General features: G+C 41.4%; 1 protein-coding gene across 2 annotated transcripts in view; it reads left to right on the top strand.

Moving 5' to 3' along the window:
• Positions 1–2,584: 2,584 nt before the first annotated feature.
• Positions 2,585–22,127, top strand: part of SLC7A10 (solute carrier family 7 member 10) — a 39,618-nt gene continuing 20,075 nt past the window's right edge. For both annotated transcript variants that reach the window (XM_056500596.1, XM_056500595.1), the window contains exon 1: positions 2,585–2,710. In XM_056500596.1, coding sequence (XP_056356571.1) covers positions 2,617–2,710 — 94 coding nt within the window. In that variant the 5' untranslated portion in view covers positions 2,585–2,616. The remainder of the gene's footprint in view (positions 2,711–22,127) is intronic.

Genomic DNA, 22,127 nt, shown 5'->3' with positions numbered 1-22,127 from the left:
ACAATGCTAATGCTAATACCCATGAAAGTAATCTTGGGAGAAAGACAAGTGTACACCTTGAATTTTCAACTCTCAGAGTATCCCCACACAAAGGCAAGGGCACAGTGCTGCCTCAAGGATCAAACCCACAAACCAGGAACTGTAAGGTGTAATAGACAATATGCTGCCATTCTAAGTCACAGTGAGGTGTGGTAGCTTATTAATGTTTTTGCTGCAAAAGGTTTTATTGGGATGAAGCTTTCACCCCGTGGTTCTCCAGTGCTAGCTCTTTTAGCCTTGTTCAAAATGCACTCGATGGGAAACTGGATAGCAAGATAAAATGCTTTAAGATTCCTCTGCTTTTCACAGCTTTAATGGTTTGTTGACCACCTCTCCTAAGGAGAGATTTTTGGTGTTTTTCTGTTGGGTTTTTCCCTCTTATTACCTGTTAAATCGGTATAGTCACTTAGTTGTTCCTCTTGGCTTTCAGTAAGGAAGAACAATTACAGAAGAAAATATTTGTATTAGCAGGCAGAGTACACACAAGCACAAATATCTGGCATTTTCCCTCTAAACTGGCCAGAATAATTTTTTAAAAATCCTGCAGCTACTGATGAGTTGATTTGAAGATGATTATTAGAGTTAATTAAATTATAGTATTCATTTTCATTATCCCATAAGACAGCATGCTCAGTAATCAGCAGAAGAGGGCTGACTTGGATTTCTGTCTTCCTCACAATACCACAAAGATTATACACTTATTTCAGAGCAAACCAACATTTTTACCATGCCAAACAAGCACAGTGTTATCCTTCTAATTGTCATTCATTTAACAGAATGTTTAGTTCTTCTGTAAGGGTTAATTGAGCCTAAATTTCATTAGCTTCTTGAAACTAGTAGAGTTAGAAACACCATTTATTCACATATTTCTTGACTTTTGTACTTTTAAAAATTATGTTCAAACTACCATTTTTTTAGCTTTTACAAAAGAAATAGACTATGATAGAAAACTTTCCCAAAATATATTATACTGTCTGTATAAGGCTAATGTAGACTTTCAGAGGTATCTGATAGAATATACACAAGTTGCTATGAGTAAAAAACAAATATATGAAGCAATTAATTAAGGCACGTAGAAGAAACACCTAATACATCAGATTACCTTTGAATACCTCAAACTTTGTTTCCAGTCTGCATGTCTCCTAGTCTTTAAAAGGTGAACAGTAGTACGGTCTATATAGTCCAAAAAGTAACACTTCTCATAAACTTTCTTATAAAAATGACATTGTAATTCAATAAAAGGACATTTTAGAAGTGGTAAGTGAGGCAGCCCATTCAGAACAGAGCGGTAGATCAACTTAGGAAACAAGCCTCAGCCTCTGAAAATCACTAAGCCTTCCTATAAAAGCAGCAGTATAAATTACCAGTATAAAGTAAAATCACAATTATCGGCTTTCTACGAATAGTCCACGGATTTTCTCAAAAGGCTTACCAGCTGTCAGGTCATACTTTTCATTTTAAAGTCAAAGAAAATCAGATAGATGTCAGTGAGGTGAAAAAGAAGACATTCATTCCTTGTTCCACCCCACTACAACCAATTTCCCTGCCCCACTGTTCGCTCCACTGATGCACCTTGTGAGCTACCACATAACCTTCTTACGAGAATTTTCTAACCTATGCATTTTCAGAATAGCTCACCTACAGTGGAGTCATCTCTGAACACAGGAATCCTCTCAGCAAGTCGTTCAACACAAGCAACGAACTGGGCATTTCCATCAATGAACCCTAAGCTGTTACAACTTGAGGGAAGAGCCCAGGTTCCCGAGCTACGATTTAGCTTTTTGATGTCATGAGAGCAGAGGAGACCTCATGTATTGACGTTATTGTGAAGGTAGCTTGTGGCTGTGACACACGGGCTGTGCTGAGGGGCCAGCCGGGGTCAGCCCCCTCTGCCCATCGTTATCCCAAAGCCTTTCTCTGATGGCCGGTGAGCTTTGAGGCTGCTGGGGCGCTTTCTTCTCAGGCTAACGCAGAGCAAAAGATTTGCGAACAGACACAAATCGCAGTATTTAGGCTCCATCCCCCGTGTGAGGAAAGGAGACATTTCTCTCAAAGCAGATAAGCCGGGCTGTCGCTGACACAGCCCCTGCGCCCGCGGGTGCGAAGGAGCCGCTGCGGCCGCATCCCTTCGGACCGCGAAACAACGTGGGAAGAGCGGAGAAACTCAGGTAAAACGTGCGGAAACCAGCCAGTCTTGGGCATTGGTTTTAACTCTGGCAGTACTGATGACAAGCAGTAAGATGTTTGGTCCTGACGTTGTGGCGCTACCTCCACCGAGAGAGCGCAGGAGGAGGCGGTGGCCGCGGAGCCCGTGCCTGGCTCTGCCAGGGGGCTCGGGCACGGCGCCAGGCCGGCTCGTGGCGCCGTGCAGGACCCGAACGTCGAGCCCGGAGCGCACAGCGCCGGCTCTGCCCTCCCCGCGGTCCCGGGACACGCCCGCGGTGCCGGAGCGCGGCCGCCCCCCGTGAGGCGCGGCCCTCGGGCGCCGCCGCCCTCAGGGGTCCCGCGCACCTTCCGCGCCCCCCCCGGCGGCGGCGGCGCATGCGCGGGGCCGCGGGCAGAGCAGCGCGGGCAGCGATGGCCGGCGGGGAGCAGCGCGCGCCCGGCGGCCCCGAGCGGGTGGCGCTGAAGAAGGAGATCGGGCTGGTGAGCGCCTGTGCCATCATCATCGGTAAGGGCGCCGCGGCCGCCCTGCGCTGGGGCGGGGGCTCGCACCGGCCGGCGCGGGGACAGCGCGGGCTGGCGCTGCTCGGTCCGCGGGCAGGTGTGCGGGACCCGGGCCGGGAGCCGCTGTGCCTGTGACACACGGCTGTGCTGAGGCGGGGTAAGCCCCTCTGCCCATCGTTATCTGAGCCTGAGGCTTCCTAAAGGCTTTCGCTCATGACCGGTGAGCTGTTGAGGCTGCTGCGGCGCTTCCTACTCAGGCTAACGCAGATTGATTCGTTTGGGATGGGGTTGTTCGGGGTGGAGGCGGCAGCGCGGGCTGTCAGGGGCACTGAGGCGTCCGGGACCCGCGGGGGCTGTCGCAGCCCTCCCTGGCAGCGCTGCCCGCTCCGCTCGCCCCGCTCCCCTTTCCCTTTCCCCTCGCCCCGCTCCCCTCGCCCCGCTCCCTTTCCCCTTTCCCCTCGCCCCGCTCCGCTCGCCCCGCTCCCCTTTCCCTTTCCCCTCGCCCCGCTCCCCTCGCCCCGCCGCAGCCAGCGCTGGCACCGCGCTCCGCCAGCGCCCCTGCTCCCGCCGCAGCCAGAACTGGGAAACTGGGGCACGCTGTGCTCCATCCCTCTGCCCTGTGCGCTGGGGATGCGGGGCAGGCGTGGGGGAGGAGGCTTTGCCCAGGTGAGTGAAAGCAGCCTGTACTAACCCAGTGAGCCTCAGAACCCTGTAGGAAGAGCCAGCCCTTCCCTTCAGCAGAGGTGCGGACGAGACTCGCAGTGACAATTGTGTCGAGGTCCGAGGCAGCACAGAGGGGTAACAGCGGGCACGGCAGGACCTGCCACATCCATGGGAATACACTGCTCGGTAGCAGAATTGGCTGGGACACCCCCATGTGTCTCTGTGATTGATGCCACCAAGCTTGAGGAAGAGGACTTCACTGCATGCTTCCTATAGGTGATCATAGTGCCCTGCTGCAGTTCTGTGCTCTTAGTCATGTATGCCTTTATGTCCAACGTAGATGGATATGGTCTTGCAAAAAAAAAAAAAAAAATTCTATCAATGCCACTGAACAGGATCATTGTGAGCAAGGCTGTTGTATGAAAGGAAAATATTCCAATCCATTCCCATAGTGAAATGCTAAAATCCGTATCTGCAATTTGTGGGAAGATGCATTCTACGTATACAGATACCTTTTTTTGAATCCCTCAGCATATTTAAGGGGGAAAACCTAGGTTCTGGGTCTCAGTGGAGTACAGATATTAGAGTGAAGTATTGAATACTGCACATTGCTGCAGCTAAGGCACTTCTAGGGTTAGGTATTCCCCAAGTTGCTACTGGCCATAGGGAAGATTTATGGCATCTGTATCATTTGTTAGGTATTAGAGAATGGTATCTTGAGACTGCTACCCTTCTCTCCCAGTCAGCCTTTCATCACCTTATTTGCAATATCTTTCAAGCAGAATTCATGTATGTCATGCCTGTCCAAAATAAATCTTGTGAAACAGCCTCTCATCTAATTAAGGACATTTGAGCAGGGAAAAGCACTGACATTTATCATAAACTGTAGTAGTCTCAAGTGGTTTAAGTATTAGAGGAGGTCATATAAAGCCTAAAAATTCTTCTGCAAATTCCCCCGTATTTTCATAGAAGGCGTTTGAAACACAACCATAGGATCCTATTTTTTAGTTTGATTTGCTTGTGTGCAGATGCATGAAATTATACCACATATCAAAGTCTTCTGTAACAAAGTAGTATGTAGTAGGAATATAGTCTAGCTTTGTAGGTGTCACTGCATAAAACATGACAGCCTCAAGTCAGAGGACACTGTAAATTACATCAGGTCGGCTTGCCAGCCATTACTGGAGTTAACTAAATGAAATCTTATATAAGACTCCTTTATTGAAAAAAATAAATTTGTTCATCCAAGTTGATATTAGGCAACCAGTTAACTCATAAATTTTCTGTTTGATAGAATTTAACATAGGCAGAAGACTTATTTCCAAGTGATTGAATGCATGGAAAAAACAGATGCAGTCAGTGTGTCAGAGCCTACAGAACAGACCAAAGGACAGACCAGGACTTTTATGTCAGCCATCATACTGGATTCCCTGGGTTTGAGTGGAGGAGGGAAACCCATTTCAAGGGTTTAAACATCAGATTCTGTGGATGCATCCTACAGCAAAGTCATACTGCTTGAGAACACCAAGAAAACCAGAAATTGCTTTTGAGAAAACCTCTTCTTGCTCTGTATGGACATAAAGATTATGCTTTCTTATTTTTCTTTAAATATTCTTGCAAGTACAGAAAATGTATGAGCATATTTTTATATTATCAAATAGAAGTTTGATGCTGTGATCTGCCAGCATTTCACTAAATGTTCTGGTTTAGCTGACTTCTACAATTCCTGTCAGCTGCAGGGTGGATATAGAGAATTATAATCTTCTAGTAATTAAGAGGAGGAAATAGGAGAGAGCATTTGAAAAATACTGTAAATGCGAGTTTATAAATACGTGATTAATAAGTTTGTGATTGCCTTCTATGCACTAATTCTGCTTGTTTAAAATGAGGCATTATATGAGTTGCAGAGCTGGGGAGTCAGATTGTGCTAGGGAGCACTCAGAAAGCCAATAATAGCAGGATCTCTCCAAGTTTTGTAGTCTGTTAGTACTGCATCACAGAGAACCAGGAGAATAAAAACAACCTCTACAGGTACATCATGTCATCCAGGTTGACCATGCCATGGCTCTGTTAGAGCTCTTAGAGCTAAGGAGGGGCTCAGCCTGCCCTGTGAATACAGGGCACATACTGGTTCAGGGAGCAGGGAGGGCACACACAGCCTGTATCTTGCCAGTTTTCCTGAAGCTCCCATACCCTGTGCTAGTTCCCTGGAAAACAGGTCTTCCTTTTCAATCTTCTTGCCATGTTTTGAATTGTATGGCAATTTTCTTACTATTTTTACAACTGAGATGTTCATCAACACAATAAATTGTTATGCTGTCTTGATGCACTCACAAAACTCATCCTTTCAAATTTTTATCCTCCTTTTATAGAGGTTTGAAAGGTTTTGCCATAAGAAATACCATTTTATCCAACAAAGAACTATGCAGGAAAAAAGATACAATAAATTATATTAAACTAGGAATATGTCTTTCCTTTATCCACCCCATAGAACAGTCTCCTGATTAGAGAGTCACAAACAAGTTAGAGAGTTACAAACAAGCCTGATTAGAGAAGAAGGCTATTTCCAAAGTTTATTTCACACTGAGGCAGAAAACAGCTCTTCTCAGTTTCCTAATGTAAATGCAGATACTAAATACAAAACCTTTTAACTCAAAAAAGAGACTGGTAGTTAATGACTGTAAAACTGAGCCATGTTTAGTAGTAATAACAAATCTTTCTGGCAATTCATCTCTGTCACAGAAAGAGCACTTTTGAAAAGTGTCTGAGACATGCTGTAAAAGCACCCAAACTTCTCTGTTTTAAACATGGTTATATACAGTGGAAACAAATCTCTTATGGGCTCCAGACATTAATAATCTAATGCACTCGAATGCACTGCAAATCAAGCTTAGATGAAGTTATACAGCTTAAAAAGTAGTGACATACATGTATTATTATCTCCTAGATAATAACTTATAGATAGTATGTGATTGTTTGAAATCCACACTAGATTTTATTTAGCAGAAATCAATACTGCATTTAACTGAACAGTTATTTCATGCACACATGCATAGCTGGCTTTACATCTCATTTGTAGAACTGTCTATGTAATTAAGATTATTGCATGTGTATTTATTTGAGCACAAGCATCTTAGCTGTGCAGTGCCTTCCTTGGAGTTTTGCCTGTGTAGATAAAAAGCTAAGTAAGAAGTTCCATGACTTGTCTCTGTGTAATTTCTCCCCCATTCCATTGTTCTTTAGAAAAGTGCAAGAACTAGAAAGTGCAGACTGATTAATGTCTGATAGCATTCTGGTTCTTTGGGGTTAAATAACAAAATTCACTGTTCTTACATTAGAAATGTGTATTTAATTGTATACACAAATTGCATATATAACACATGTAAAAAGGGTTGTTTGACTGTTTAATACAGATCAAGTAACATTTTATAAAATAAACAGTTAAACATCTCTTGAAACTTTTTTTAATGTGCTTGTAAAACTACATGAAGGTAGCCATAGTGTCATACTAATATTATGATGAAATCTGTTGTATACTCGTGAATGATTTAATATCAGGTTATGTGAGACCTACTAGAAGACTTACAAATTCAACTACAATAAAATATGTGATACAAAACTAAATACATGTCCTTATTTATCTAAGTGCAGGCAGTCAGGTTATCTGCATCAGCTGACTTGGCATTGCTTAAAAAATGCTTGCAGTACTTGCTCTACTCACACGCTAATTTGATTTAAGATCCCTTATAAACTGATTCCTGATTCAGGTCCAGTGATAGTAACAAAACTGTGTTCAGCTGACCAGTGAGCAATATGTTCAGTTTTTGCTAGTTCTGAAAGTAACTTTCTGGAATTTGTCTGTCCACATTGCCCAGACAGCAGCACCAGCTTACTTTCATAATATATACATATATAATAATCAATCAATATATTATACATAGCTGACATCAGTCAGCCACCCAGGGAATGGTCTCAGCAGAATCCCTACAAGCTGAAAAGCCTCCTTCCATTAGAGATGCTTCCTTAGTCAGGGTTGTCCTAGTATGTAGTGCAATTTGGTGCCCACACCATGATAATCCATCAAGAGAACAGCTGAGTTGCCTTGGTTGTCTTTACATCTGCCTGTCATCATATTTACATACAAATAATTGCATATGCATGTGCACTGAAGTTTTTATTTGCATAAGTATCACTTCCAAGTACAGCACTCCAATGTGATTTTTCCTCCTTGTCAGTAACAAAAAACTATTTACCAGCTTTCCTGTGTGTCAATTAGCTGTGTCCTTACTGCTGTGCCTCTTGCCATTCTAACACCCCTTGAAATCCCACAGATGATTTATCAGCACAAACCTGGTACAGCATTCAGCAAGCTGCTACCTTAACACTGGAACTGAGAACAGCCTTCATATTCCTCTCTTGCAAGTGGAAATGGATGGGTATTAATGCACAGTGCTTGCTGTGTCCTTTCTGGTCATGTTTCACGTGCCACCATTGCTTAAGTGGACTGAGTTTTGGTCATTGAATCAGATCCATCAGTCAATCAAGTAACATATCAAATCATTAATAGATCCTAGTCAGACCCAATGGACTTCACTGGAGTAGTACCCAAGTTACAGGACTGCAGCAGAAAGGAAGATGTATGAACAAACCAGCAGAAAACCACCACCCACACCACTGGATGATTTTTCCTGGTTTCTGTGATCCTGCCTGGAGTCACAGAAAACAGTGTTGTTGCAGCAAGAATTTTCTCCCTCTGAATCTGCATGAGAGCATTTCACTTTTATAGCTAGCTGAAGTTTCAGGACACACTTTTGTTTGGTGACTTGTGAGAGTAATACAGATTGCACTTCAATGATTCTCTCAAAAAAATGTTTCTAAACACTTTTGAAAGGAGTCAGCCTTCCTTTTCTGTTACACACCTTGCTAACTAGTATATTGAGCATTTAGTTCCACGTGGTTACTGATATAACACACAAAGTATTTACAAATGCACAACTGGGGTTTTTTCTTGATAGTTCAGGATCTAGCTCTGGACTATAGAGAACTGAAATTCAGTATCTTGTCCTCTCATAAATGCAAATTATGGGTTAGTAAAGTCAGCAGTCCATCTTTATTCAAGACAAATGGCACATATTCCCTACTAGTGAGAAACCACAATGACACTTGTGAATGTTTTTCCCATATAGCCCAGAGGCTTAGGCTCAGATTCAAAACTACTGAAAATTATATGTTCAGGTTCCATATGTACATTTAAGATGATAAGTATCCATATTTTTGGTATGATACCCAATAGGAAAAAGGGTTCATACTGCTGAAAAAGATCTGATCCTGCATTTGGAAAAAAAGAAAGCTAGAGATCACAGAATTCACAGAATCACTGGGTTGGAAGAGACCTTTAAGATCATCAAGTCCAACCCAGCCCTAACACCTCAACTAAACCATGGCACTGAGTGCCACATCCACATCCAGGGATGGTGACTCCAGCACCTCCCCAGGCAGACCATTCCAGTACTTTATCACTCTTACCATAAAAAACTTTTTCCTAATATCCAACCTATATTTCCCTTGGCACAGCAGGTGTCCATCCAAAATGCAAATTACATTTACAGCATGGTATTTTAGGGCTGATACCATGTTCCCATGTTCTTCCAAGACTGTTGCAGTTCTCCATCAGAATTGTTTGAGGTAGCCTTTCACTTGAGTTTGGGGAGCTGGAAACAAGTTGCAGTTTCGCTTAAAGTAAAATCCGTGGCAAAGTTCAAATTAAGCCTGGTAAAAATTCAGGGAGATTCTGCAGCTTCTCTAGGCTAGCAGCTTACCTCTGAGACTAAACTTACTTACAGAGGAGGTCTAAAAAGGAGCTGTAATTAGAAATTCCTGGCAGAGGAAGGGGGAGAAAAAGAGCCTTAAAAGCCTTAACTTTACATTTTTCTTTAATGAATATTTCTGGAGAAAAAAAAGGGTTTTATTTGTCCGCAGATATGCCTTTCTGCTGCAGTCAGTATCAAGAATTCAGCATGTGACGTCCCATATGTACAATGTGAAAAGGGAAAAAAAGGCTAAATTTGTACTTTTCTGCAACAGTTATCACACAGTTCTGTTTCCAAGTCATTAGCTATCAAGTATTCATTGACTGATGATTTTGGTTTGAGCGGGTTTAGTTTGGGTGAGTTTTGCTGGTTTTTGGGGGTTTTTACCTTTCTACCTTGTAAAAAGAGTGGAGAATTCTGATTGAGACCCAGTGATTCTGATCACAAGGCTGAAGTGATGAGCTCCCTGCAATGAATGCCAGTAGTTTAGATACCCTACAACAGGAACTCCTTCCTTGACAGATGAACTAACAAAGGTAGCATCCTTTGGTAAGTGTCTCACTCCTGATCTGGCAGTACAGTGCCTGCTTTCAGCAGTGCCATAAATCTCCACTCGTGTTCCCTTTTCCTGTGCCTTGCAGCTCATTTCCTTCTAGCATAATGTAGCCTTTTCTGTTGAGAAAGTCTGTTCTGCTTTGGCAGGCTCACAACTAGCAGAAATGGTTTGGTGGAGGTTTAGCTCTTTTTTTGTTTGCAGCTTTCCATGTGCCAAACTTTTCCTTTTGAGACCCTGTTTTTTGTTGTACTGTGTGGGGAGTTTCTACTAGCTGCCACACTTTTTTGTCATCTTGATTGCAGCATGATAAAATGAGAAGGCATTTGTCAGTACTGAAGTGCCCCAAATATAAAACATCCTAACAGTGTTGTGTTATTCTGCTGCTCCTTAAAAACCCAGAAGTCTCCCAAAGAGTTCTTTAGCAGATGTTCCATGGCAAAGAGCAGGGAGCCAGCAATCCAACATTGACTGAGCATCTCAACACCCTAATTCCTTTTTAAATGCTTGTATCCCTCTCTGTATAGTGAGAAAGCATAGAGAATATTCAAGCCCTATTGTCCTGCAGGGGAAATGTATAGTGGTATATATGTATAAATGTATAGTGGTAAATACATGTCAGCCTCCACAAAATCTCTTCTTGCAGTATTAGTTTATTCTCCTAATGTTTTTTTCTGGCACTGGCCTTTGCAAGTCAGGATTGAAAAGCAAGATTTGAAGAGTGATTGTCTACAAATTGTTGCCATCATTCAGAAACATTCAGATGCTGTTTTTCTGATTGCAGGGTAATGTACAAGCCAATCTAGTGTTAAGGTGAGCTGTTTAAATTCTTGCTCCTAGACATGGCTCATCATCTCTTTCAGGCAATAGAGACAAATTCCACTGGATCTCAGAGCAAGAAAAGTGGTGAGGACTATACTGGTGATGTTTAAGCCTGAGGAATTTCTGTATCACTGAGTAATGGAATAACCCATGGAGCTGAATTGTACTGATTCATTTAACACTTTCTTTGGAGTAGTACCAAAACTTACAGAAAACTAAAATCTTTTTGCATCTGAAAATCAAGTTGAATTTTTTAATCTGATCCTTAAATAATGGCATAATCACACTTCAGATGGTGGACCAAAATATCAATAATGTAAAACATACAATTTAAAATCAGTAAAACTTTAGAAAGGTTACTTCTAACTCCAAGAAATAGGTCAGTGATCTGGATGAGTGGTAGTTTTTCTGCTGTGAAAAACAATAGCTCTTTCATCAGTTATATGAAGCTGCTTAATCTAGATCAGGCCAAACATCTTAATATAGTATACCACAAAAAAAATATGTTTGAACAATATAAGGGCCTTATTTGCATCCACAAATACCAGGAGACAGCAAGTTAAGGAAGAATCTCATTCTATTGAATACACTGGGTCAGAGAGCTAAAACCTACAATATTGATGTGATCTGTGGCAATGAATGCCACAAGGCTGCCCATCACAAAATTTCTAATTCACATTAGCACTGGTCAACAGACAGGTACATTAATTATTGTACATTAACTCTGGGTTAGAAAATCACTCAGGGATGAGCAGTTGGTGTAAAAAGTTGCTCTCTTCTAGAGATGCATCCAGACAGTGGAGGACAAAAGTTGAGGTGTGAATATTGAAATGTCTTCTCTCTAACACAAGGAGTTTTGTGAAAAGCCCCCTGCACTTGTGTACACGTGCATGACAATATAAACTACAGGTCTGACAAGAAAAAACATCCTTACTTGGCTAGTCTCCAGTTCCTCAGTGTCTTCCACTTTTTTCTGTTAAATTGTGCAGCTATCCTGAGAGAAGGAGAAAAACCTATTAACAGGTGCCATATATGATGGGTTTTTAATAGTATGGTGCTGTATGACCAGGTTGCTCCTGGTCAGGCCCCACAAAGGAGGCTGATGGATCCAGAGGTGTCTCTTGCCTCCCTGCCCACCCATGCCCTGGAAAGGATCAATGTGTGTTTCTCCATAAACCTGAAGATAATGACTCCCAAGGAATGAGGACTTACAGCTTTAAAGTGTGTGCTTTTATGTCATAAAAATTCATCCTTTTGTACAAAACACACAAGGGATCATTTTTTCTTAGGGAGTTGCAAGAAAAGGACTGACAAAAATGAAAATGGGGGGTTGAGTTCCTTATCTGGATTATTTCAAAATTCTTTAGCAGCTCTCCTGAGAGCTTAATAGAACAGGATTTACTTGTTTGTTTTAAGGAAGGTCACCTCAGACTATATTTCATTTCAATTTCCCCATAGCTTATTTTTTAGTTTGCCCAGATTTTGTCCTGTTTTTATAGCAGACTTATTCTTTGGTATCTGGGGTTTTAAGCCTTGTTTTATCACTAATTTAAAACAACATAGACAGTTCAGATGTCCTGGCAGAGATAAGAAACTGTATCAGAAATGTCATTCTAGGTCTCCATAACTATAGGTTTCTTTTTTTTCTCATACTTTTAAATGCAGTCTGAAAACTTGAAAAGCCATACCTTTTGGAAACATCCATAATCAAGTCTTTTTATAAGAGTCTTGAAAATAGTAATAGCCTTAGTTAGTACAAAAGAGCAGAGTATCCAGGCTTGTTAAGCTTCCAAACACTGTGCTTTGACTCAAGTAAATTTAAAAATAGCTGAATCAGTATTTTAAAGAATAAAGGAAAGAAGTGTTTGATTCTGGTGGTGTCCTCACATGCCTAGCCTTCAGCTTGGAAGGGATTTCCATGTGTGTGATAGAATTAAAATATTTGTAATTTTAAAAAAAGCTGACAAATCACATTTTTTGTACTCCTGCTAGTAGATCTTGTTGCAATTAAGCCATTTCTTATGGTAAACTCTGCCAGAAACCAGTGGGACACAATGTCTCCATGTTTTTTTGGTTGTGGACAGGGCCAGTTCCCTAGCAACACAGTAAGATTTAAGCAGACTATTACAAAAGTGCCCAATCCTGTACATATTACAAGTGCATAAAGAAGGAATAGCTCTCCTTCGTGTGCTTGTGCTCCTGACAGAAAATTAAATCCCTTTTCTTAGCTGCCCCCAGGTCCCTCAAATCCTACTGAAGGCAGCAAGAGTGGAGGACTTCATTGCCTCATAGGATCAGGCTTTAAATTAAATTAAAGCTGCTGGGTGCCAAGCTCATGAATCCCTTATTGGCCACATACTGAGCCAGTGGCAGTCACACCACGATGAAACAGCTGAGAATGAACCTTGCTGGGAGCAGTGCCACAAGTGCAACCTGCTGTCATGGATTGAAGTTGCAGAGACCAGTGCCATTCACTCATTTTACCACAGATGTACAAATGAGCACACTTGTGATGGACCAGACACAGCCAGGGGACAGGAGCAGCATCCTGGCTGCCCTTGCAGCAGGTGGGCATCATCCTCTGTGTTTCAGACAGGGAAAGGCCAAAAGGAGCAAATTCACTGTTAGCCATCAACTCACAGAACCTCCCTAAAGACAGGTCTGTGAATGTTGCATCTGTTGAAATCCCTTTGTTTGTCTTTGAGACCTTCCAAAATAGTCTGAGGAGATCTCAGCTGAGATTGAGCACTAGAGCTAAAAACCCCAAACCAAGAGAAAACTTCTGTAAAGTGAAGAAGAACATGCTTCAAACTTTATAAAGTTCTTTATAAAGAACATGCTTCAAACATAAGTCTGTTACTTTAGGAAATTAGGAAAGAAGAAAACAAGACAGATCTCCAGTCTCTTGCAAAACCAGAACAGAAAGTGTGGATGATAACCAGGGTCCTATACACTGTGATGGCAGGGGTGTTCAAGCCTGTGTTAATGTCTGTTTTGCAGGATTAGCTGATTTAATTCCATGTTTCTGTGTGCCCAGAATATTCTGTGGACAAGTTTTTTTCTATTCAGGGGGAAGGAGCAACATTCTTTTGATTAATTTTTTTATACAGCTAGTCAACTGCTTAGATAAACCTGATATATAAAGACATCAGTGAGCAATATGAAGTCTCATAAATCTGAAGATACTTAATTTCAAAAGATAGTTGAGGTATTTGAAAAAACAAGATTCATACATGCATAAGAATATTATGTAGCAATATTGCTAACTCTTGGCAATATTACAACAGGTCCCTAAATTCCCAGATCATAGATATTTAAGAACTGCAAGAAAAGCTGCCATTTCTTTTGGAAATCCAGAAGTTTCTAAAAATTGTCTAAACATGTTCTTTAAAATAAATTATATGTTTTAAAATAAAGTCAAGATACAAGTCAGCACTGGTTCTGAATACATGAGGACAGCAACACAGCATCATAAGTGGTGTCTCTCAAAGTGTACACTGAGCTGACAGGTGTTTGTAAATCTCATTTAAACTCAGATTGAGCTGTTTACCAAAGTGCACTTCAAGTTAAGAGCAAGCTTTAAGTCAAATATCATTGTGCAATAGTTGTACACACCCCAGGAAACATAAATACCTTTTTTTTTTTTTTTGCTTTTAAATGTCATCTCAGGTAATTGACCATAGCCTATCTTTGTATTCTTTGATTAAACAGAGATAAAGCCACTTCAAGATGTAAATGAGAAACATAAATTCTGAGATTACCATGCTAAGAGGTAAAACCAGCACACAGAATACACTAACACAGATTTACAGCCAGAAGAATACAAACTTGAGAGATTGAATGATTTCTGTTCAAGGAGATATGAAACCTGCAGCAACCCCAGGCTTTGCTAAGAATTTGTGTCTTGCATTCAAAATAAGGTTGTGTAAGATCCTGGCAATGGCAGTAGACCTTATAGGAGACTCTAAATTTCTTCTCAATAACATAACAAGTTGTAACACAACAGTTGTATTTGGATGATATGTTACTGCTATTTTCATATAGTTTTGCTTTAAATATGTATTGCCGGGAATTTCAATTTAGGAAGGCACTTTGAACATTTTAGCCTTTAGTAGTCAGGGTAATACTGAAGAATAAGCTTTACCTTAGAAGTTTAGCATGCTGAAGTTCCCATTATACCCCTTCAAGGATTAAGTGATGCCTGGTTTAGAGATGCTCTGAATGGATCCCAAGTTTGCAGAAGCTGTGTAAGCACAGTCAAAAATCCACCAACTAGCCTGAGTCTGAGGACTCATCTTTGTGGGACCAGAGCAGAAGGCATAAAGCCCAGTCATTTGAGAGAAAATCAGAGGCACAAGTGGGAATTAGGTTTTGCTTTATTTGCTGTTGATCAAGTTCAAGCTGTGTCTTTTCTCCAGACTTGCTCATTCTTGTAATGTTGCCCCATAAGTCTTCACACTGTCCCTTGGTTGGTGCAGAACACACATGGGATTTTGGTAGCCATAGCTGAGGGTTGCAAGGACACAAAAAATGCAAAGTTTTTAATTCCAAAGGAGGAGCATTTTTCACAGCAGAAAGCTGCAGGGATGCTGTGCTAGGTAAGCAGGGAGCAGTGGGGGGATCAGAGAGATGTGCCAACTTCCAGTCTGGTTTCTTCTGCTAGAGCCTGGACTTTTCTAACAAAAAATCCTCTGTGTGCTCTGTAACTCTCAAAATTGCATACTGGTGTTCTGTTTAATCTTTCTGATTCGGGCAATGACCCATCCATGAGGACTGACAGCTTTCAGTTATGGACAGCAAGAGGCTTTCCCACTGGGCAGCAGCTGCTGATGAATTTTCCAGACTGAATAATCTCTTCACCATGATCAATCACAATGAGCAAAAAGAAAAAACGGAGAAAAAGGGGGGAAAATCCAACATTTTCCATAAAACAAATTATGCTTCAAAGATGGTGCAGGGGTCTTTACCACTGGACTGAAGAGTGGCCTGCTAAAAAGCTGGATCTGTCATATTGTCCTTGTCTGAGCCACAGCACTCCCTGACACAGCTGAGCTCTGGCTGTTTTTATGGCTGAGGTGGTGAGCTTTGTTTACAGCAGCATTTTGTAACTTTTCCTTCTTGGTGAATACCCAAAATTGTTGCAGGTGTGGAGGGCGCTGTGAGAGCAGTCCCAGAGATGCAGCTATCACTTGTGGGACTTCTCAGCAGAGGGACAAGCACTGAATCAGGTGAATGGGCTGGCATCTGCCCCTTAAGGCACTGCAGAATCTCCACTGTCAGTTGCTTTCCTTAAAATCAGAATTTATCTGTAATCAGTCACACAGTGTCCTAGAGAAAACCCCAATGTCCTCCAGCAGGCTTGCAGGGCAGAGCTTTACACACTGCCCAGCATCAGGGAATTTAACAACCCATTTCTGCCATTTGCAGGTACAATTCTAAGTCAGGATATTGAGATCCAGAGAGCACAGAAACCAGATGTTGGGCAGATAACAAGGGCCAAAACAACATAAAGCTGCACTATTTATAGAGAGTAGTCAGTGTGCAATGCTGCACTTTCTTACCAGGGCAATCCAGGCATTTCAGGAGCATCACTGGGGCTTCCTCTCACAGCACCAAGGTAGGTTTAGCATTCAGTTTCTCTTTGGAAATTAGTAGGAGGGTTGAAGCCTTCTCTCCTTTACCTCAAGAGTCACTAACTCCTTTATGTGCTAAGTCCCACAGTGAAGTTTGAGCCTCTGTTCCCCACAGCCCCGTGTACCAGTGCCAGTGGGGATGCAGTGGGAGCCACCAGAAAGGACTGCTCTGCAGTCTGGAGGCTTCCTCATCCTTACCTGGCAGCACTGCCCTGCAGCAAACCCTGCTCAGGGTCCCTGCTGCCAGGGAATAAGGCAGAAGAGGAGGGTGCAATGTGAAGCTCAGCAAAAGCAGCAGGTTGCAATCCCCTCCTGGACACAGCTGTGCTGCTGCACAGGCTGCTTGGGTGTGGCAGCATTTGGGAGCTCACGTTGAGAGTATCCCACTGAAAATGTCACCTAGTCCTTGAGAGAAGCTTTTCCTGACATTTCTGCCTTATCATTGCAGTGTACAGAGAAGGGCAAGGGAGGCTGAGGTTTCCTCTTCATGGTAATGAAATGCAGCCCACATATCCCAACGCTGGCAAGAGAAGAGGAGAGCAAGTCAGAAGTTAAGGAAGTAGAGAAGTCAGACCAAGTACAAGAGTCAGAACAGAGGAGCAGGAAATAAAGCAGTGGACTGTGTGCCTGAAAAGAGGAGACAGAGCCTGCAGCCTGTGAAAGGATTAGCAGAATAAAAGGAGTTTCAGTTTAGAGCAACAACAAAATCCTATCATACAGGCTTTAACTTTTTCTTTGAAATAAACACACTGTAACAGTGTTACTCAAATAAAATTGAATAAAACCATGTACTAGCAGACATCTGTCATCTTTATTATTTCAATGCTCCTAAGAGGCCTGATCCCCAGCACCTCCTGGCCATTTATCTGCATGCATCACCTCAATGTTTGGTCTCCAGCAGGTCAGGACTAGAACTGACTGATAGGGACAGCCAGGTCTCCTTCTCAGGCCCTGCAATTCTGGACAAAAGGATTTGTAAATTCATCTGTCACACCTAGTGTGTGCCCACATACATACTCAGGAGAGCATGATGCTTGCAGGCCTGAGAACTGGATCAGAGCTTCCAATGCTGGTTTTGGTTATTGGAACATTTGCATTTGACTCAAGTACTATAATGAGAATATCCTCACATTGTATCTCCTTTAGTGAGCTCTTTATGGTGCAGATGTTCCCTTCCTATGAGTAGCAACACGTGCCAAGGGAAGCTCCTTTGAATGCTGTTGAAGCAACAGGTTATTTTGTGAATACCATGTTACCAAAACAGAGGCTTAAAAACTTTCTTGATGATGTTTCTCTTGGTTAACCTGCTCCTGTAGAAGAAAAGTAATTGGCAAATTATCACTAATTTTACAAACAGATAGAAATTTCAAACCACTGTGTTTTTGTGTGTTTAAGCTGTTGGGTGCTTTGGCACTGCTAACAGCCTGAGGATGGCCAGTCTCCTGAGGCAAGCAGCAGGTTCAGCTGGAGAGAGAGCACTGCAGTCCCATGAATGCATCTTGCAGGATTGGAGTATTGCTTTCCTTTTAGGCTGCCTTCCACTACTGGTGGAAAGGGAATCCAAACAAACCATCATCGTTAAGCACTTTAATACCTTAAGCCAGACATAAATATTTGGCTTACTACTTTTAAAGAACTACTCAAATGGCCCCAGATATATTAAAGTTCCTGTGAAGGCTGAGGTTAGCACAAATTTGCCTTGATTGCTTTTCTCTAGATTGTGATTTTTTTCATCTAATTGCAGAACAGCTGCCTAACACACTCCCAAAATCACAACAGTGCAGCTGGAATGTGCAAGTTGCATCCACTTGCTAGTTCTGTTTATCAGAGGTCTTTGCAATTGAATAAGTCTTATATTTTCTTAAGATAGCAGATGAGGAGGCAGAGGTTATTCTCTCTCTCATGCCATCATCCTGCAGACTGCCTGATTACTGGGGAGAGCAGTAAACCAAAATTTGGCACCCACAGTAACATTTGCTAAAATTCAGGATGAGAATGGTATTCCATCCTTGCCACAGCTCTTCAGATTCGCCAGGTAACAGTGAAGAACAGATACTTCCACCCATATAGATATGTTATTATATGATATATCTGTTACAGATAACAGATACTTCCAGCCCATTTCCCACTGCTTTTTCCCTGTCCTTCGTGCAGCTGTGCCCTGCTGAGCACCTATTGATTTTTAAGATATAGAAATTTTAATTATTTACAGATCTCCACCTCATGCAATAGCAAAATCTAACCCTTATCACTGGAACAGACTGTTGCACACCTTATAAGGCTGCATCAGGTATTTTTAGGGAAGCTAGGCCTGAAATATTTACTTCCCTAAACTCAGTTTTCTGTTCTATCCACACCTTCATTGTTAGAAAACTTCAGTTCTTCAAATCCTCATGGGCTACACCTGTATATTAGTGCTCAGAAGGCAAATAATCTTTTTTGCACATCTATTGGAAGTTAAGAAAAACACTTTTGTCAGTATTTGAAGCAGCCTGATTTTTAAAATCTTTAAAGTTGTGTGTAGTATAATCAGATTATAAATTCTTAATGCAGGAAAATCCAGTTGGAATGCTGGAATAGCAGTTTATAATGGCTGGTCATGTTCTTGCTTGCTAGGAATTTTAACATAAATATTTGAAGTCAGGTTTTAAGTTTGTTTAATTTTGTTAAATACTAATCCCTGCAGACATTAAATTATCACTGTTATTTTTGCAGCCATTTTTGAGGGGGGTTTTTTGCAAGCATATTAGCAGAGCAGCCCTGATTCATTTTCCACTGATACAGAAGTTGAATTTTTTTACTTGCATATGAAGTTAAATGGCTGTTATTTTAATATCAGGCTTTATAGATCCTTTTATTCTTCATGTGTTTTTATTAAGAGTTTTATGAATGCTATTTAAAAGAAAAAAAACATCCAGGAAATTGCATTAAAAACCGTAACAGCCACATAGCTTAAATTCATGTTTGACTAGAGGTTAAGAAAACACACTTGAAGTGTTTAATAGTTTTAATTCTGTTCTAGTAATTAGTAAGTACTGGTAAGTTTCCTTGTGCTAGTTATTTTTTAGACCTGTTTTCTTGATTCAGGATTTCATGTAGTCTTTGTGTTTTGGTAGGGCAGGAGGGGACACTTATGATCTCTTGCATTGGGTGCTACACAAGCTGGAGAAGAGCAGGGCAAAGGCTGAGCAGCACCCAGAAAGTCCATTTACTGTGGAGAAACAGAGCCACTGGGGCTGTCTGTGCTGCCACCAAATTTACAGCTCACACCAAAGTTATGAGCTGTGCATTTTACTCCTTGGCTGGTTTTGTGGCTGTGCCATGCCCTGAGTTCACAAACAGGCAGGGGCAGTCAAAACCAGTCACCAGCATCCTCAGCTGGAGTGTTTAACTCCTGGGATACAATTAACTGCAATTAGCTGCACCAGAAGCTGCTTCATTTGGCAGATTTCTGATAAAAACATACATAAATAAATATCCATGATGAGTAACATCATCACCATTATTGACATAATCCACCTCTTATTTAATTTGGATTTAAACAGTTTGCAAAGAACAATTCCTTTTGATTAAGCATTTTTGTTGCTGTTGCCAAACAGGATTCTCAATTCTTTATAATATTTTCTACTGAAAAAAGATATATTTATTTGTAATTCTTAGGCAAGATGAAAAGCTTCAGCATTTGTTTATAAGAGGGCTTTTTTAAATGGTGACACAGACTGTCATCCTGTTGGCCTGGGCAATCTCCACCTAGATCTGGGAGTCCTGAGAGGATGGGAGAACTTTTTGATTATTATTCTATTCTCAGTGAAAACTGCCTGTATCTGCTGTTGAGGGTACAATATACCAATATATCAAGAGACACCTGTACCTGTATCAGGTTGGTCTCAAACATTTACTTTAAAAGAAAATAAAAAAATCCCATTTTCTACAGCTTGTGCACATTGACACTGAGAAACGTGTGCCAGACTTGCCCTTCATAGTAAATACACCCAGACACAGACTCTGTCACCACTGTAACAATTAAACACCCACTCTGCAGTTGGGGATACAATCTTGGATGATGCTGAAAGCAGGACTCTGGCAGGATTCAAATTCATCACCTGTAACAGCAGTGGGATTTTTGCAGCACTCAGTTAGTGGTTTGTGTCAGTCTCTTCTGTCTTCACCCAGAACCAGGAGTAAAAAATATATGAAGGAAATGGATTTTCTTGTGTTTGGGTTTGGTTGTTTATTAAATCTTATCAAAGGTACAGAAAGTTCAGCAGCACTTCCAGCCACCAGCTAGAAGAGTAAAATGGAGTGAGATCCAGCTGCTGCAGGGTTTCTTAAAGCTAAACAGTCCAATAGAGAATTAACACCAATATTATTTATCCTTTTAACCCAATAACCAAATTCCCATGACCTGCAGTGCAGCACCAACTGTCCAACCAGAAACTGCCTGAAACCACAAAGAAGCAGGATGAGCACTGAAAAGAGACACCACTCAAAATCCTCCATCTTGTCCATATCTATTACTATATTATAAAAACCCCAAATTTAAAACTCTTTCACCATGTGAAAGCACACACCTCTATTTAACTACACACCTGTGATTTTGACTCCATCACTCAAATTTGGAAGCTTCTCCTTGGCCTCAGGTCAGAAGCAGTGTTCTCCTGAGGGTCAGTGCCAGAAAGCACAAAAAGCTCAAAAACCCCAGGCTTCTGGGATCCAACAAATCACCATGCACAGATTTTTAGCAATGTTGCCTGCTATAATCCTTCACTGAACTAGTCACAAACTGATTTACCTCACTGTGGCCAAAAAAAAAAAAAAAAAAAAAAAAAAAAAAAAAAGGCACCTTATTTCTCTGTTGTTAATACTTCACTTTGTAAGGGAAAGAGCTTCTTAGGCAAACTACTGATCCATTCAGAATTTCAGATGTACAACAGATCTTTAAAGAAATGTGCATGCAATCAAAAGGCATGAGTGGTATTTTTCTTTGCTAACTATACAGGAAATTGCTTGGTTTTATCCAGGCAAGACCAAATATGGTGGCTACATATAATTAGTCCGTTCTTACTGAACTGATGGATACTTTCAACAGGCTGCAAGATCCTTTATTTTTATAGTTTGTGTAGCTTGTGTGCTGCAGATAAATAAAAGATGCCCTAAGGATTTTCCATACTAAGTGAATAAGCCAAGTATTACCAAGTCCCTTTATTTTCTCACAAGCACAGGGATACTGTATTCCTTCAAAGTGCAGTTCTTGAAGTGTTTTGGTGAGAATTCAGCTCTTGTTTAAGATACAAGTTTCAGTTCTTGTGGTTGTATTAGAAGACATCAAAACCCCATACCTGACCCTAAATGCACTCTCATTGTTCAAAAGCCTATGGCAAGATGAAAACACTGGATTTTTCAGTAATTTTTCTGATTTTTAGATAATTACCACAGTTCCCAGATGGCTTAGCTCTACATGAGGTGCTGACCTCAGAGCCAAGCTACATGCTGCATGTATGGGACTGTGGGAAACCCATTCCAGGGCCAGGCCATGAAAGATCCTAAATATAATTACATAAACAACTGAAGATTTGAAAGGATGGAGGGTTTAGCATTCTCTGTACAGAAAACCAGGTTTGGGACCCACTCCCACTCCCAGAGATGGAGCATGGCTGATAGGAGAGCTGGACCCACCTCTCATGTTTGGGTTCACCTGACCCAGGACCTGGCAACTTTCCTTTTTTTTTTTTTAATTCCCCTCCCCCATTTCCTATTTTTCTAGGATATGAAAACTGCTCTCAACATTGTCCAAAAATAAAAAAAATAATCATGACATTGGATAAGATCTCAGAAGTGATATATATATATTTCAGATTATTTTGCTTGCCTTCTGACTCATGAGGGTTAGTAACAAAATTTTTAAACAAAAGCTGAGTTGTCATGGTATTTTTATACCAA

This window comes from Oenanthe melanoleuca, chromosome 11 (assembly GCF_029582105.1).
Source record: "Oenanthe melanoleuca isolate GR-GAL-2019-014 chromosome 11, OMel1.0, whole genome shotgun sequence".
NCBI lineage: Eukaryota > Metazoa > Chordata > Aves > Passeriformes > Muscicapidae > Oenanthe > Oenanthe melanoleuca.
The sequence above is the reverse complement of the archived record's forward strand: the minus strand, read 5'-3'. Positions and strand labels throughout refer to the sequence as shown.